General features: G+C 37.4%; 1 protein-coding gene across 3 annotated transcripts in view; it reads left to right on the top strand.

Moving 5' to 3' along the window:
* The window catches only part of mta1 (metastasis associated 1), a 47,354-nt gene extending 30,438 nt beyond the window's left edge, over window positions 1–16,916 (top strand). Inside the window, exons 6-18 of one of the 3 annotated variants that reach the window (XM_056245570.1) lie at window positions 911–1,028; window positions 1,559–1,661; window positions 1,893–1,992; window positions 3,968–4,156; window positions 5,990–6,064; window positions 6,157–6,215; window positions 6,331–6,458; window positions 8,205–8,356; window positions 8,667–8,856; window positions 10,183–10,272; window positions 10,364–10,516; window positions 14,154–14,307; window positions 16,037–16,916. In XM_056245570.1, coding sequence (XP_056101545.1) covers window positions 911–1,028; window positions 1,559–1,661; window positions 1,893–1,992; window positions 3,968–4,156; window positions 5,990–6,064; window positions 6,157–6,215; window positions 6,331–6,458; window positions 8,205–8,356; window positions 8,667–8,856; window positions 10,183–10,272; window positions 10,364–10,516; window positions 14,154–14,263 — 1,467 coding nt within the window. In that variant the 3' untranslated portion in view covers window positions 14,264–14,307; window positions 16,037–16,916. Of the gene's footprint in view, window positions 1–910; window positions 1,029–1,558; window positions 1,662–1,892; window positions 1,993–3,967; window positions 4,157–5,989; window positions 6,065–6,156; window positions 6,216–6,330; window positions 6,459–8,204; window positions 8,357–8,666; window positions 8,857–10,182; window positions 10,273–10,363; window positions 10,517–14,153; window positions 14,308–16,015 lie in introns of all 3 variants that reach the window. The other 2 variants (XM_056245569.1, XM_056245568.1) reach the window with 2 other exon arrangements.
* The last annotated feature ends 537 nt before the right edge of the window (window positions 16,917–17,453 follow it).

Below are 17,453 nucleotides of genomic sequence, written 5' to 3'. Positions count from 1 at the left end.
TTTGAGTGTCTTTTGCACTGATAAGAAAAAAAGCGAGCTGGTATCGCCGGTGCGACCGCCGAACCCAGAGGGTTAAGAAAGCTTCTGATCATAGCGATGTGGATGTTTGCACATGCTCTCCAATTCAGCTCTCCAGTAAAGTCACATTACGTTTGTTTATTTATATGGTGCTTTATACAATATATTAGGCAAGCAGCTTTTTTTTTTTAGAATTTCAAGTTCAATTTATACTATAAAGCAGCTCTCCTGTGTTTATGTTCTTTCTTGCATCTAAACTCGACGGACTGAACAGAAGAAATGAGCCAGAGAAGATTTCCACCCTAAAGGCCTACAGATTACGTAATTGCAATGGTAGTTCAGAGGTGTTTACCAGCCAGAGGGAACTCTTCCGGATAGTTTCCGATCTTACGAAATTAACTCCAAACGAATTTCGCTTTAGCCTGATTTTGTTTGAAATGTCATCACACCAGTTCGTTCTTTGAATTCGCTTGAAGTATATCAGCTTCTTTAGTGTGCGATGTTGTCTTGGGCTCAGTCCCAGATGGCACACTTTATGTGCACTCTCAGTCTTGTGGACTTACAATGGCCACCGCATGCACATGTCCGTTAAGTCCACAAGTCCGTAGGGTGTTCCATTTGGCATTTTAGGCTTTAGAAGGGTCCGATTTAAGCGCCCTCGATGCACACTTTTGCAGAGCCCGCACTGAAGCAAGCTCTGCAGCAGACTTCTACCCGACAGTCAAAGTGGCAGTACGACTACGTCACGAAAGTGTGAACTCGGAAGAAGACCGCCAGTGTTTAGGGTTCCATTTGGGACACAATGAAGCACAAATCCAAGCTTTACGTTTGTGTACTTTAGTGCAGTAAGTTATGAGCCTAGACTTTATTAGGGTGTCTCTTGGTTTTGCAGGATGCCTTTTTCTACTCGCTGGTGTACGATCCTCAGCAGAAGACTCTGCTGGCTGATAAGGGAGAGATCAGAGTGGGCAATAAGTACCAGGCGGACATCACTGACCTCCTCAAAGAGGGTAAGATGTCTCTTCACCATATTCACCTATCTCAGCTTGTGTTTATCTCTCTTCATATTAATATTCCACACAAATATGAAGCAGCTGAACTGTTTTCAACATTGTTAATTATAAGAAATTTGAGCAGCAAATTGGAATATTAGAATGATCTCTGAAGGGTCATGTGACTAAAGACTGGAGTAATGATGCTGAAAAATCAGCTAAATGCCATCACAGGAATAAATTACATTTTAAAATATATTTGAGTTATTTTAAATTGTAAAAATATTTCACAATAGTACTGTTTTTTTATCAATTTTATTATTATTTTTGGATACAGAGTAGTGTAGTGGTGTTTACTGTGTTGGTTTGATAGATAAAATGCTTTATTTTATGGTACACAAAAGGAAAAACTGGAAAATAAATTGTAAGAACTAAATTGAGTTCACATTAGATGAATGGTGGCTTCAGGAAGAAGATGAAGCAAAAGTCTCCTTTCAAAGCAGTGTGCGTTCTGTAGTGAATGTGATCTGTGGATGTTGTTTTGCCAGGAGAGAATGATGGTCGAGAGCTTGAGAAACTGGAGGAGAAGGTGTGGGATCCCAGCAGCCCCCTCATCGAGAAACAGATCGACCAGTTCCTCGTCGTGGCTCGGTAAGATTCTGCAGCGTGAGCGGTTTTGCTCCATTTTACGTGGGCCAATCTGTTGTGAACAAAACACTGAGTTTAAAAGACAACAAACAACAAAACCTCAACCATGAAATTCTGAAGATGCCTTTAATTTTGTTATTTCAAACTGCATATTTTGCTCAGTTCACTCCCTCATTCTCTTTCACATTTTTTTCCCTCTTTTTCTCAAACTTCCCCAACCCCCCTCCCCTGCAGGTCTGTGGGTACGTTTGCGCGGGCTCTAGACTGCAGCAGTTCAGTTCGGCAGCCCAGTCTGCACATGAGCGCTGCGGCAGCCTCCAGAGACATCACACTGGTACGGCACATCTCATGTTCTCACTCTCGCACACTCCACACACTGCTGGAACACTTCACACTTTAGTTAAGCTCAGCAGGTTCATACCAATTAATGGCAGACATTTAAAAAAAAAAAAAAAAAACCTTTTTGAATCACTTGTCCAATTTTGAAACTGGTTGTAAGTGCTAATGGAATATTTTATTTCTTGTATGTATAGGCAATTAATCATCTTATAGTGTATTATGGCCAGATAATAGTAGTATAATATTATTTCTACTGTAAAATTACTATATGAATCCTGTCATGGTAGAGTAGAGGTATAATACATGACTCATTCTAAAATATCAAATACAGCAAATGCATAATCCTGAAAGCCTCAATGATGCTTTTTCATCATATTATTTTCATCATTTTTTTTTTGTATGCTCATCTTTCCAAATCTCATCTCGTTATCTTTGTCATCGGATGTTATTTAGCTTTGTCTGGTAAGCTGTAGGGGATACACTACGATTTCAGCCACAACAACTTTCATGCCATAAAATATCATGTTTGTTTTTTATCTGAAAGAGAAAATAGCCTGCAAATTTGAACTGAAACAGTTAACATCTGATTACAGAACCAATGATGTGAAGCACAGTGCTCATGAAAAGATCCAGGTTTAGTTAGATTTAATGTGACTGCTAAAGGATGATATATTGATGGAAAAGAGATTGCGTTTACAGAATATATTGTTTTTTGAGACACACAGACCTCTCTGTATACGCTGTGAGAGTTTAATGGATTAATCCAGTAAAATATGTGCAACTGCCCAACAATCTCAGTCTATGGAAGCAAATTGCAGTCAAAATTCATTGCAATTCACAGTTCAGTTTGTATTCACTTTTGATTTTATTTGCACATTAATAATGCCTTTCTCATGCGTGCATAGGTAGCCTTACTTGTTTGCCCATGCACTAGAGAGTGAAAGGCCATTTAAACCAGCATCTTGTGTAATACATAAAAACATAGAAATGGAAAAAAAGCCTTTTGTCCCTTTTTACAAGAAATGAACATAAGAGCCCGTTCCTCTTTTAAGGAGTTGTTTATTTCAGCCAAAAGTTAATTTAAGCTTGATAGATTATTGTTAGTATTCTGTTCTGCACCTTATAATGGTCAACAAATTAAAAGCATCTACTCAGTTTGTAGTAGTTTGTTTACAGTCAAAATTGCATTAAACAACACAGACTGAATAATTACATTAATAACTAAATAAATAATTGTACTCTTTAGTTTTATTACATGTTTTTCAAAGTTGTTTGCATTGACGTTTTATTCCATTGACACCAATTAATATATTCTATTATATTATTAAATGTATACTTATTCAAAACAAAGGCTACTTTAAAATGAGCATTTTTGGTTTCAGCTTCTGTCTCAGTGTCCATAATTTTCAGTTTCAATTTTGTGAAATGTGTCAAAGTGCACCGAACAGAATTGAAAAAATAAGGACTATTACAAACTGGTTTCGCGAACACTTTGCCATTGGTCAGTCAATAAGATAGCCCTACACCAAACTCACTCCGACTCTGTCAGGATGCTCAAACGAACTCCATAATTTGGGTGGTAAAAATGTGATTAGAATTTAAAGTGCACAGTGATAATCACGATTAGATCAAACAATCTCCACCAGGCGATTATGTAATAATTGCGACAGGCCTGTTGCCAGCTCTGTTCAGTCTCTGCCTATAGGATGTGCGAGAAGAGCAGCAAAACAGGGTATTCACTCTCCTGCCACCCAACTCTGCCCGTTGTGTACAAAACATGAAGGAAAGGCGCCAGAGGGAAACATCCCCATGCATAAACACACACTCTCGTGCTGCCCACACAATTCCTCTTCATCTAGTGTCAGTGTTGTGTTGTTCCCAGGGTTGAGCAATTCCGATTTTAGAGTTGCTTGACAACACGCTGCTAAAACAATTATCGTGTTTTCTTATCTCAAATGCTTTATCTTCAGTTTCACGCCATGGACACGTTGCATAAGAACGGCTACGACATGACACGGGCCATCGCGGCGCTGGTACCCCAGGGTGGGCCGGTGCTCTGCAGGGATGAAATGGAGGAATGGAGCGCATCTGAAGCCAACTTGTTCGAGGAAGCGCTCGAGAAATACGGCAAAGACTTCACTGACATCCAGCAAGACTTTGTAAGTTCCTCCCAAGCAGTATTTACATAAGCAGAAGAGTGATCAAATTGAATTCCTATATTTTGTGCTACAGTGGCTTTAGAAAGATCTGAGCAGCATATGCTAAGATAATTGTGGCAGTAATGACTGATAAACTGCCTTTGTTCAGGGGACAGTGAGTGTGCCAAGTGCATGTTTAACTCTGCCACCTGGTGGTTGATAGATGTATGTGCAGTACTGAATGTTTTAGCTCTGGGCTTCCATCAGAAATGTCTACTTAGAGAAACAGGGAGGAGCCTGTCATGGAAAATGGGCACACCCTAAAGAAGTGAACCAGCTTATTCAGGGACACAAAGGATGGGAAATGGAGCTGGATTTCTGTTTGCCATCATGACCAGATTTGCTCTAATAAGAGCAAGAAAGATTCCTTAAAGGGATATTCACCCTAAAGTGAAAACTCTGTCATCATTTACTCACCTGTTTGGTGTTTTTATTATATTTTTTATTATTAACTCATATGACTTTCTTCTGTGGGAAAAACAATTGATATTTTAAATTAATATCCTGCACCAACAGTTTTCAAAGTGGAAAAAACACCCCAACAAGTTCATATGACTCATTTTTAAATCTTCTAAAGCCATAAGAAAACTTTGTATGTGAAACATATCATAATCTAAAACCTGCATTGAGCTGCACCTCAAGAGCCGCTGCAACTGGATCAGTCAGTGATTTGGACTAATCCAATTAGTGAAACTGACTCGGTGATCTAGTCATGGTGGTTTCCAGTCGTTCGTTCATACTTTTTTCCCTAAGAGCACACATACTCCTAAATTGAAACATTTAGAAGCACTTTTGGGGTGCAATACAAATTTATCAAAATGTATCTGCCCAAACAGAAGTAACAAGAGTTTACGTTGAATTCAAAGCCAGATACAGTTCATCATGTAACCAAAATACCAATAAAAACTGGCAAAAAAAAAAAAATTATGTACCGGTAGAGTTTTAATTATAAACAAGGCTGAAATACACTGGGACTCTTATTTTGAAATGCTTATACTTTACTGTTGCCGCCGGCTGCTCTTTTAAAAAGATAAGGGAGATAATATGTGCACTCTTACAACCATCTCCAACATATTACAATATAAACACCATAAAGTCAACATTGTCATAATTCCTCAACAGTAGATCATAAGCAAGTCTATTGGCAATGTAAAACCTGTTGAATGCACAACAGGGCCTCATTTTTACTTTGAAACCTGCAGCTCTCGTACTTATTTAATTAAATCATAGCCTTTTGAATTTTCTTGGTTTTCCATCCCTAAATTGAAGACCTCTTAAAATGATAATTAATACGTTTGTTATATCATTTAAAATATTTAAGACATTTTATTCGCACTCGTGCTCCTAAATACATTTTACAGTTCGCACACATCTATTTTTAATAGCAAATGCGAACGAAACCCTTGCATTGTCGATCAATGTTGATCAATGTTTATATGTGAATAAAAGGCTTTAATTAAATTTGTTCATTATATAAATTGATTTGGGTCTCTTCAGAAGACTTTTGATTAAATCATTCGATTCATATGGATAACTTTTACAATGTCTTTATGAGCATTTTGAAGCGTCAAAGTTTAGGTTTGCATGGAGGGACAGAAATCTCTCAGATTTCATTAAAAATATATTTTTTTGTTTCGAAGATGAACAAATGTCTTAGGAGTTTGGAAAGACATGAGGGTAAATAATGACAATTTCATTTTTTGATTGAACAAATATGGGGTTAAATGTAATAAACAGCCATTTTGTTTGATATTAGTGAATTATTCATTATAAATGTACCTTTTTTTATTACAGCTTCCTTGGAAGTCTCTAACCAGCATCATAGAGTATTACTACATGTGGAAGACCACAGACAGATACGTCCAGCAGGTAATACAACACGGCTGTCTCAAGTCTCTGTGTGCAGGTAGAGAACCTAGATAGTTTTCACACTGAGACTAACTGGTTCTTGTTTCATACAGAAACGATTAAAAGCAGCTGAAGCTGAGAGCAAGTTAAAGCAGGTTTACATCCCAAACTAGTGAGTACTTTAACGAGTCAAAGTTCAACCCTGGATTTCATTTCACCATAAGCTTTGAGTGCTTGCACTTTGAGCAGATGAAATCCAGTAACCCTTGTTTGCTTTTTTCCTACAGTAACAAGCCCAATCCTAACCAATTAAGCATGAACAGTGTGAAACCAGGGCTGGTGAATGGAGCAGGGGCTCTTCCAGGAGCACCAGGCCAGCCCGTCGGATTGGGCCGCGCGTGCGAGAGCTGTTACAGTGAGTATTTGACCGGCTGTCAAGTACTTAAAATGTTAAAGGTGACATTAAACTGGAATATGAAAATGTATTCTAACTATTAAAATATGAAGATCCAAGTTAAAAAGAGAAACACGTTTTTCTGCCAATAAATGGGGCTGTATTGTGTTAAAAGCTGAAATCAATAAATAATAATCTAGCATGGATCTTTGGCTTTTCCCGGGTGTCTGAACATGCAATTTAGGAGTAAGGTTAGCATCCTCGACACTCCTGCCCTCTCTAAATGCAAACTGCAAAGGATCAGATCTATCAGGATCTATCTTTGACCTGCTGTAGAATTTCTCCCTTAAGTGCTTTCTCAAAACACTTCAGAACTATTGAAGTAAAAGCTACTGACCCAAAAACATATTAAGTTCCCTTTGGTGCCCTAGTCTTAGCTACAGGAAATATTAGCAATATTGGGATAACATGAATGTGTTCATGCATCATGACAAAAGTTTAAGCCTTGCCAATTTAAGTATTTAAGCACAAGAACATGCGAAAGGGAACTTAATTTGTTACTTCCCAGTATGGGAAGCTTTCTGTGCACAAACATCCGAAGAGCGCGCCCAGAAATCCGCATCTCAGACAGCACGAATACTAAATTGACCTCTCTTTCACTTCTTCTTGCACTTAAACAGGCATTTCGAACACCATCTTGGCAATTATCCTCATAAACATAGTCAATTATGTCTTAAGTGAATGTAAACAGTTGAGAAAGAGTATACTGAATCTGTGCATTTGCTCTTAAAGTGACAGCAGTCTAATATTCCTGTTGCTGTCTTTTGTTGTTTTGATTAACATTTAAAGCACTTTGAATGTTAATCAAACCACAAAAGACAGAAAAATAACTCACTGCTAGAGACTGTGTAACTTTTGTAACTTTAATAAAGAAATAATGTTTTAATGATTAATGTTAATGTTTCATGGCTGGTAAAAAATATTTATGGCCAGTAAATTTTCTTAAGTCATTAAGAAAAACCTTTATCGGTTTTGTTTGTAATAATGAAATCTGTACAGAGGTACATATAATCACACACCACTTCTGAAAGTTCATCAATATTTTCTGAAAGATTTTCTGTAAGATTTTCATTTTGTGACATCCTGTTTTTGGTCTTTGATCGCGTTCATATTGCAGTCAAACCGCGCCAGAGTTCGTTTGGAAGCAGACCGAACCCCCATGAAAAGGTGGGTCGTCTCGGTCCGCTTGTTTGGTGCGCACCAGGGTTCAATGGCAGCGATCACAAATTCAAATGAACCGCACTTACAGAGCTTGTTTTAATTGAACCAAACCTCCCAAGTCTGAACAGACCCTAACACTTAAAAACTCCAACTAAAATGAGAAATGTTGCTTTGGCAACTAACTGAAAGATAAATTATAGCTAAGTCGAAAGATTCAAATAATAATAATGACAAAAAGCACATATAAATACTAAAATTGAAATAGAAACTATAATAGTACATCTAAATTATACAAAAGTAACACTGTTCTACATGTAAATGATATCTGTTATGATTGGTTTACCTCTTTACATATGAAATAAGGAAGTCATAAGTAATGAAGCCCCTCCCTGTGCAGACAGACTGAATACAATAAAGTAGCTTTTTTACTTATTTAAAAAAGATCCTGTTTTCCATTGTGTTGGCTTTAATATTAGTTCAGGTCAAAGGTTAAACTACAGTGAGTCGTGTTGGATGGAGCTTTATGCGTTTTGTTTTTGTGTGCAGCCACTAGCTCGTATCAGTGGTACTCATGGGGGCCGCCCAACATGCAGTGCCGACTGTGTGCCTCCTGCTGGACTTACTGGAAAAAATACGGAGGTCTGAAGATGCCAACCAGACTGGATGGAGAGAGGCCCGGACCCAACCGCAACAACATGGTGGGTGTGAAGTGGATTCTCTCCAAACATGCTCCACACGGCTCAGAGTCAATTCTTCACATGAAATTCTCTTTCTCTCCCCACGAGTCGGTTTTATTTAGTCTGTTTCTTCTTTTACTGTGCAATTCTGTTTTATTATGCCTCTTTGTGACTGTCAAATGAATGCCCTCCCTGAATGAGTGAATAAGCGAAACTTTGTCTTTCATTTATGTTTAAAAGTGGAATTTGTTCACTTCAACAGATTTCAAATGCAATATTTAGATTTAACTGTCACCCAGGACTTGACTTTCATCTCGCTGTCTGTGTTCAGAGTCCTCACGGTCTGCCTGTGAGACACAGCGGAAGCCCAAAGTTTGCCGTTAAGACCAGACAGGCTTTCTTCCTGCACACGTCTCAGGTGACGAAAGCGGCTCGACGCGTCTGCCAGGACCTGTTGAGATCCAGATACTTGGCCAGACACCCGTACATACCTGTCAACACTGCCGCTATCAAAGCCGAGTGTGAGTATTTGCTGTCAGACATGACTGTGCTACTTCAAGTTGGAATTGCTCCGATGATATTTATTATAATGGAATTTATCTATGAATTGTGTGGTGATTTAATGTGTTTTTTTTTCTATAATAAAATGTGGTTTAATGACAAATAAGATTGTCCAAGATTAAGAATGGGAAAGAAGGAAAATGTAGCTTTAAAAAAAACAACAATCTAGCTTAAAACACATGCGCCAAGTTCTCAGAGAAATGTACTTTTTGTATTTTTGGGTTGGTTTCTTTTTATTTTCAAGAAAAGTTTACATTTAATGGCCATCAAGTAAAAAGTAATAGCTTAAAAATAAGGGTAACACTTTACAATAAGGTTTCATTAGTTAACATTACTTAACTACTTTAGTTAACATGAATTAAGAACCAATAATACTTCTACAGCATTTATTCATCTTAATGTTCATTTTAATATTTACTAATACATTATTAAAATCAACAAAAGTTGTATTTGTTAATATTAGCACTGTGAACTAACATGAACAAACGATGAATGACTGTACTTTATTAACTAATATTAACAAAAATGAATAAATACTGTAACAGATGTATTGCTCAATGTTAGATCATGCTAGTTAATGCATTAACTAACGTAAACAAACTAAACCTTATTGTAGTGTGACCAAAATCTTAATCATTATTTTCAAAAACATTTTAATGATATTGTTTAAGGTAAAAAGTATTTTTACACATGTTTAATTATTAATAAATATGATCAAGTTGATTTGGGAGGTTATACAATGGCATCTTACAGCCTGAACTTTGTCATGAAAAGATAAAATGATCTGATATAATAAGTGACATTAACACAGTCCTTGGGGTCTGCAGTGTTTCTTCTTCTTTTTTCTGCATGTTGGCTGCACCATGTGACTGATTTGGTGGACTAATGTTTTTCAAATATAAATTTTCCAATATTAATAATACATTTGAACAACTTTTAACAAAGAAATTACTATAAAATAAAATGTGTATGTGAAAAAAATAAATAAATAAAAAGATACTAAGGTACTTCTACTAAATTATTTTAAAGAGGCTTTTATTTTTTTCATTAAGTTGTACTATTCTGATATTGTTTTGTCTTTATACCCCCAAAAAACATCAAAAGATGATGAAAAGCATGTTTGTTGTTAGAGGTGTTTTCAAGTCTTGCAGAATAAACAAAAATGAGCTTTGCATCATTGACACTGGCCTGTACTGTATTACCATGTAAGTTTTAACCTAATTAGAACATATCATTTTAATGCTGTTGCTTCCTTTTTTCAATATATTCTTTTATACATATTTCAGGTGCTGTGCGGTTGCCAGATTTGTCCAAAAAGCCTGCACCTCTAAAGCAAACAGTAAGGAAGCCTTTGGAGTCAGTGGTTAGATATCTGGGTGAGTGAAGCTGTCTTGTCTTCAAAAACTTTGACATTTGTTTTTATAAAGCAAACCCATTTCAATCATGTTTTATCCAAACATGTTCCAGAGGCCCACCCTTGCCCACCCAAACCAGATCCTCCACGAGGACCCACCATTTCCATGGGCAGCCTGACGCCCATCAAATCCACACCCATCCTCAACAACGGCTCCCCAACCATCCTGGGCAAACGCTCCTACGAGCAGCACAACGGCTTGGACGGTACGCGATCGGGTTGTGTGTGTGCAAAAGACGCTCTTTCTGTGCTGCCCACACAACACACTCTCCTCCTACTCTTCTTGCCATGCCTCATTCACTTGTCTTAAACTCTCCCACTCTTTTCTCCACCAACCCCCCATACAGGAAAATACACACACACACACACACACATGCTACTTTAATCTCTGAATGGCTTTCAGGGTTGTCATGGTAACGGATCAGCAGTGACTCGCATGGATCATTAGTCCTGCGGGAGATCAGACCCCAAAAACACGGAGTAAAGGCACTGTAAATGTCGATTCAAAAGGAGGGCTTCCCGAACACGTGGCACGGATGTTAGGAACACTTTCGTATGCTCCCCTGTCACATTGTGCTTCATTACCCTCTTGTCTCTATGAAGGGTTTGGAGAGAAACCAATGTTCAGCGGTTATATAAATTCCTGATGAGCTTGGCACCATTCTGTCCGAAGCAGCGAATCCTTTTTCTTCACCCCATACTGATTTTTCAGATTGCTTTTACATTTGGGGTCTTTATCCACTTATTGTTACAGTTGGTGTTATGTGATTTGTGATAAATGGCTCGTTTCCATGTTGCCGTCCTCAAATCTGGTCCTTTGTCATGTGAGCCGCATGTATTATGTAAAGGATGGGGTTAGCAGAAGAGTGCCTGTAGTACCTCTTAGAACCAATAGGGTGACATGACCCTTCATGAAACTAGTCTCAAAGACAGTAGCTTTTTCTTTTTTTTTTTCTTTTTTTTTTTCCAAACGTGCCTTGATACTCTTCAAAAGTAACTTCCTAACTAAAATTGAATCTCATAAGTGACTGATTTGGAGTGGTGATCATAAGCAGGAGCTCCATGCGCCACATAAAAAGCTTTGTTTATGTGAAGCACTCTCAACTCAACCAATTTATATTACATTAAATTATTTTTAAAATTAGCTGCAAATACTTTTTTACCAACATGTATAGAGGGTTATTAGTACCTCTTATCAAAATTAATATTTACAAATGCACACAATATGTAATATACAATATACAATACATAATACAAATATATTATATTTTTGTGTAAATAAATATTTTTATTTATGTAAATATTTTTTCTGACAGTTTTTTTGCAGATACTTTTTTACCAATATGTATAGAGGGATTGATTACCTCTCTTATCACAATTAATATTTACAAATGCACACAATATTTAATATTCAGAACACAATACAAACATGTACAGTATATATTTAATTTCTATGTAAACACGTGTTATATTTATGTATTTATTTTTCACAATTATTTGCAGATACTATTTACTAATACTATTTAAGATCTATAGAGGAATGTATCACCTCATTATATATTATATTGTATTATATTAATTATATTTATTTGGACTATTAGCTGCAAATACTTTTTACCAATATGTCTAGAGGGATTTATTGCTTCTCTTATCACAGTTAATATTTACAAATGTACACAATAATTAATATACAGTACACAATACAAATATATGTACACACAACAAAAGTGAGTACACCCTAAGTGATAATAGCTGTATGTTGTTTAACCATGCAAAGCCACATGTCCTATTCATCATGTTCATGTTTTTGTCTGCTTGACAGGACCATACACATTTGTGTATCTTGTATTAGAGCAGTTACAATTTGTGCTTTGAGTACAATTCTCTCATATTGACCAGTGGATGTTCAACATGGCACCTCATGGCAAAGAACTCTCTAAGGATTTGAGAATCAGAATTGTTGCTCTCCACAAAGTTGACCTAGGCTATACGAAGATTGGTTACACCCTGAAACTGAGTTACAGTACAGGCCAGGGTCATACAGCGGTTTTCCAATACTGGTTCCACTTGGAACAGGCCTCGCAAGGGTCAATCAAAGAAGTTGAGTCCTCCTGCTGTGCGTCAGGTGCAGAAGCTGGCTTCAAAAAACAGACCCATGAGTGCTGCCAGCATTGCTTTAGAGGTTGCAGAAGTGGAAGGTCAGCTTGTCAGTGCTTAGACCATACGCCGCACACTAAAACAAGTCGGTTTGCCTGGCCGTCGTCCCAGAAGGAAGCCTCTTCTGAAGCTGGCTCACAAGAAAGCCTGCAAACAGTTTGCTGAAAGCAACCTGTCCAAGAGCATGAATTGCTGGAACCATGTCCTGTGGCCTGATGAGACTATAAGATAAACTTGTTTGGCTCAGATGGTGTCCAGCATGTGTGGCGACGCACTGGTAAGGAGTACCAAGGAAATGGTGTCTTGCCTACAGTCGAGCATGGTGGTGGTAGCATCATGGTCTGGGGCTGCATGAGTGCTGCTGGTACTGGACAGCTGTGCTTCATTGAGGGAAACATGTATTCCAACATGTACTGTGACATTCTGAAGCAGAACATGATGCCCTCCCTTCAGAAACTGGGCTCAGCGGCATGATAACGACCCCAAACACACTGCCAAGATGACAACTGCCTTGCTGAGGGAGCTGAAGGTGAAGGTGATGGAGTGGCCAAGTATGTCTCCAGACCTGAACCCTATTGAGCAGCTGTGGGGATCCTCAAGCAGAAGATGGAGAAGCTCCATGTGTCTAACAGCCAGCAGCTCCATGATGTCATTATGGAGGAGTGGAAGAGGATCCCAGCAACAACCTGTGCAGCTCTGGTGAACTCCATGCCTAGGAGGATTAAGGCAGTGCTAGATAACAATGGTGCTCACACAAAATATTGACACTTTGGACACAGTTTTGACATGCTCACTTAGGGTGTACTCACTTTTGTTGCCAGCTATTTTGACAATAATGGCTGTATGTTGAGTTATTTTCAGAGGACAGTAAATATATACTGCTAGACAAGCAGCACATTGACTACTCTAAAATCTATCCAAGTTTCATTTCTATAGTATTGTCCCTTGAGAAGATGTACTAAAATGTTTGCTGAAATGTGAGGGGTATATTACGGAAGCGTATTGCATTCACTTGAAGGAAAAAATCTACTCTGTTTTTCTGAATTAATTATCTGAATTAATTACTGAGTTAATTATCTCAGAATTACGAGATAATTTTTCATGGAAAAAAGTTTTTGCTCTGTTTTTCTGAATTAACGAGTTCATTATCTCAGAATTACAAGATAATTTTTCATGGAAAAAAAGTTTTTGCTCTGTTTTTCTGAATTAACGAGTTAATTTTCTCAGAATTACAAGATCATTTTTCTTCGAAAAAAAGATTTTGTTTTGTTTTTCTGAATTAATGACTTTTTCTGAAAAACACTGTAATTCTGAGATAATTAACTTGTTAATTCAGAAAAACAGAGCAAAAATTTTTTTCCATGAACAATAATCTTGTAATTCTGAGATAATTAACTCGTTAATTCAGAAAAACAGAGCAAAAACTTTTTTCCATGAAAAATTATCTCGTAATTCTGAGATAATTAACTCATTAATTCAGAAAAACAGAGTAGATTTTTTTTCTTCAAGTGAATGCAATACGCTTCCGTAGTATATATATCATTTATTTTAATTTTTATACTCTATTTTTATACATGATTTATTTTTATTTGTTTAATATATTTATTTTGACATTTAGCTGCAAATACTTATTTACCAACATGTATAGATGGATTGATCTCCTCTCTTTCTCTTTATGTGTGTTAGGGCCCAAACCCAAAGTTCTGGCTCCACAATGGGAAATAATGGCCAAGAGGGTGTCTGAACAAAGCCGTACTCCCTCTGGCCTGCAGGATGAGGTTCACGAACTGGACTGACCTCTACTTTGACGGCTGTCTGCTATTGTTGACCAGATGAGCAGGTACGGGTCTCCTGACTAGGACTGTAACTAACTATTATTTTGGTAATTGAGTAATTGGTCGATCATTTCAACGATTAATCGGATACATTTTATGTGGTAATAAAAATAGACCTAAGCGAACCTTTATGGCGCTTTTCCACTACACAGTACCAGGTCGCCTCGGCTCGGCTCGACTCGACTCGCCTTTGTTTGGTTTTCCACTGTGTAAAAGTTGTACCTGTACCTGCTTTCGGGTACTTTTTTTCGTACCACCTCCGGCGAGGTTCTAAGCGAGCTAAAGCGATACTAAAATGTGACGCGAAAACAATGCCGACTGCTGATTGGTCAGAGAGAATCGTCACTATTCACGCGCACGCGTGCAGATGGAGTATCCAGAATAACCCCGCCATTTTTAAATAGTTTGGCCAGAGATAGTTACTAAACTTACTACTATTATTATGGCAACTCGGAAGAATACGCCGTGGTCAAACGAGGAGGTGCAGACATTCCTTTGTTTGGTTGCCGAAGAGAGGATCCAGCGAGAGCTTGATGGGGCAACGAGGAACGAAAGGCGTCGCTATGACGACCGGGTACTATTTGTGGCGGTACTTTCTGCAATGGAAAACGGAGCGAAAAGCGAGCCGAGTTGAGGCGAGTCGAGCTGGTACTGGTAATGGAAAAGCACCATTAGTGAACCTAGCCTTTAAACTTTAAACTAGGGTTTAAACTTTTATTTTGAAAAGGGGTATTAAGAAACGTATTGAAGTATTGGCGTAGTGATTTACTTTTCTAAGTGACTTACAAATCTGGTGAAATGGCACACGTTGCGTTCCCAGATGAACATTATGAGCAACCCAAACTCACAGTATGCAGAGACGGAGTTCATGTGGAGCAACATTTACTGTGAATGGTGCTGCTTTGAGAAACACAACCTGCACGCATTTAAAGCGTCACAATTCACTCTGAAACCTGCAGCGCATATACTTATTTAATTTAATCGCAGACTTTGTGATTTCATAGTAGCACTATGCTATATTATGATTTTTAAGTGGTTGAAATATATTGTGCAGCCTTATAAAACGGTATAATAATAAGGTTCATGGATTCTCATACTTGAAATGCACCACTTCAGTTGCGACACAGTTAATTCAGTCTATTCATCAAAGAATCCTGAATTATTATTTTTTTTATCATGGTTTCCACAAACATAATAAACCTCACAACTGTTTTCAACATTGATGATAAGAAGAAATGCTTCTTCGGCAGCAAATAAGATCATCAGAATGATTTCTGAAGGATCATGTGAAATTGAAAACTGGAGTAATGATGCTGAACATTCAGCTTTGCCATCACGGGAATAAATTACATTTTAAAATATGTTAAAATAGTAAAGTAAATAGTAATTTATTTTAAATTACAATAATATTTTGCAGTATTGCACTTTTTCTGCGTATTTTATCAAATAAATGCAGTCTTGGTGACCATGAGACATCTATCAAAAACATTCAAAAATCTTACCAACTTCAAATTTCTGAATGGTAGTGTTTATAATTTATTTAAAATGATCAAGAATATTAGTCTTTCTGGCCCATACTTAGTCTTTTTTTTTATCATGCATCCCTTTCAACTAGGGCTATTTAGTGTGTATTTTTAGTGTACAATTTATTTATTTAAGATACTGAATATTGAATACTGCAAATGTTTTTTTTGTTGTTTTTATTCTCAATAGGTGTCTTGCGTTGTACTACAGACTCTGACAGCATCTCTATAACACTCGATTTCCAGGTGACTCGAGAGATTTTTTTTCAACTCTCAGTGACGGGCGGACCTAAGAAAGGATCTGCGGTCAGAATGTCCTGTCCAAGCGACCCATTTTTACAGCTGAAGCCATTGAAAAGACTGCAAAGCCCTGACGTCTCCATGGGTCCTCCAACAGCCTGTGGCCAATCACAGGACTGACCTGATTGTACAGGACTGATTATTATTATTATTATTTACCATCAGCTGTTACTTCTGTCATTGTAATTATTATTATAATTATTACAATTCTTATTAATGTTCTTTTTTATGAAGTATAACCATTTTCTTTTTAATGATTTGAGAAAATGTAAGAATCTTGAACGTTTCTTGCAACGGCTTGCTCCCAATCCATAATGTAAAGGTGGGACGAACTGTCATTTTTGTCTCTTGCGTTGTTTTGTAACATGTCAGCTCCGCGTTGACGTGAAGGACTATATGACTTCTGTTTCTCTTCGTTTGGATGCTTGTATTCTCTGGTTCTGTTAGCCCGTCCTGCCACAGCAGTTTAAATTATTCAGAAAGACAACGAAACGTTCTTTTTCTACCTTTTTCACGAGTATTGCAACTGCTTCTATATGTAATTTTTCTCTTTTGTGAATATGTAAATGAAAACAGGAGGAAGGCATTATTGTACAGTGGTGCATTTTGGGCCTTTGGCGGTTATCAAAGCTTGTTGTAATGGATTTGCCATGCACAGCGTATTCTCTGAATTGTCATTTTTTAAGGAAACCTTCCAAGGTCTCTCCTGCATATACAGAGAGGTGATGGGAAATCTGAAAAGGTACTTCCCCGTTAATACAATCATGCACCTTCTTAAGAATGAGCCTGAATGAGAGTGTGGTGTTCAAGTTTTTCCCTCACATTTGCACGCAGCATTCAAAAACTAGACCAGGGATATGTGATACAACCCAGTTTACTCTGCAGTTGGCTTATCAAATATTGATATCTTTTTAGGCCAACGCAGAGCATCTCAAACTCAACACACATTTTTCTTTTTTTAAAGAAATGTTAAAATGGCAAGGCTTTATACACATACAACCGACCGAACTAGGAAACTGTCAACTTGGAAAATCTGAAAAAATGATGTATAACTGCAACCAAAGACAGTGAGTTAACTGGTATCAAAAGGTTATTGATAGGATGTAACTGGGGAGTGATATGTTTTTATAGACCTGTTTTCATGAGCTACCATCATATCTAAAGAAGAATAGGTTGTAGAATATCATTGAATTCCTTCCAAAACGGATGTTAAATAAGTCGCATGGGATGAAAAAAAGAGACACTAGTTGTTATACAACAGATATCAGGCGAACAGAAATGTAGTTATTAAAGGGATATTTGACCCCAAAATAAAAATGCTGTCATTT

The sequence above is a fragment of the Rhinichthys klamathensis genome, unplaced genomic scaffold, assembly GCF_029890125.1.
Source record: "Rhinichthys klamathensis goyatoka isolate OS25496 unplaced genomic scaffold, OSU_Roscu_1.1 h1tg000032l_1, whole genome shotgun sequence".
NCBI classification, from domain to species: Eukaryota; Metazoa; Chordata; class Actinopteri; order Cypriniformes; family Leuciscidae; genus Rhinichthys; species Rhinichthys klamathensis.
Note: the sequence above shows the minus strand (reverse complement) of the source record. Positions and strands in the feature narration are given on the sequence as shown.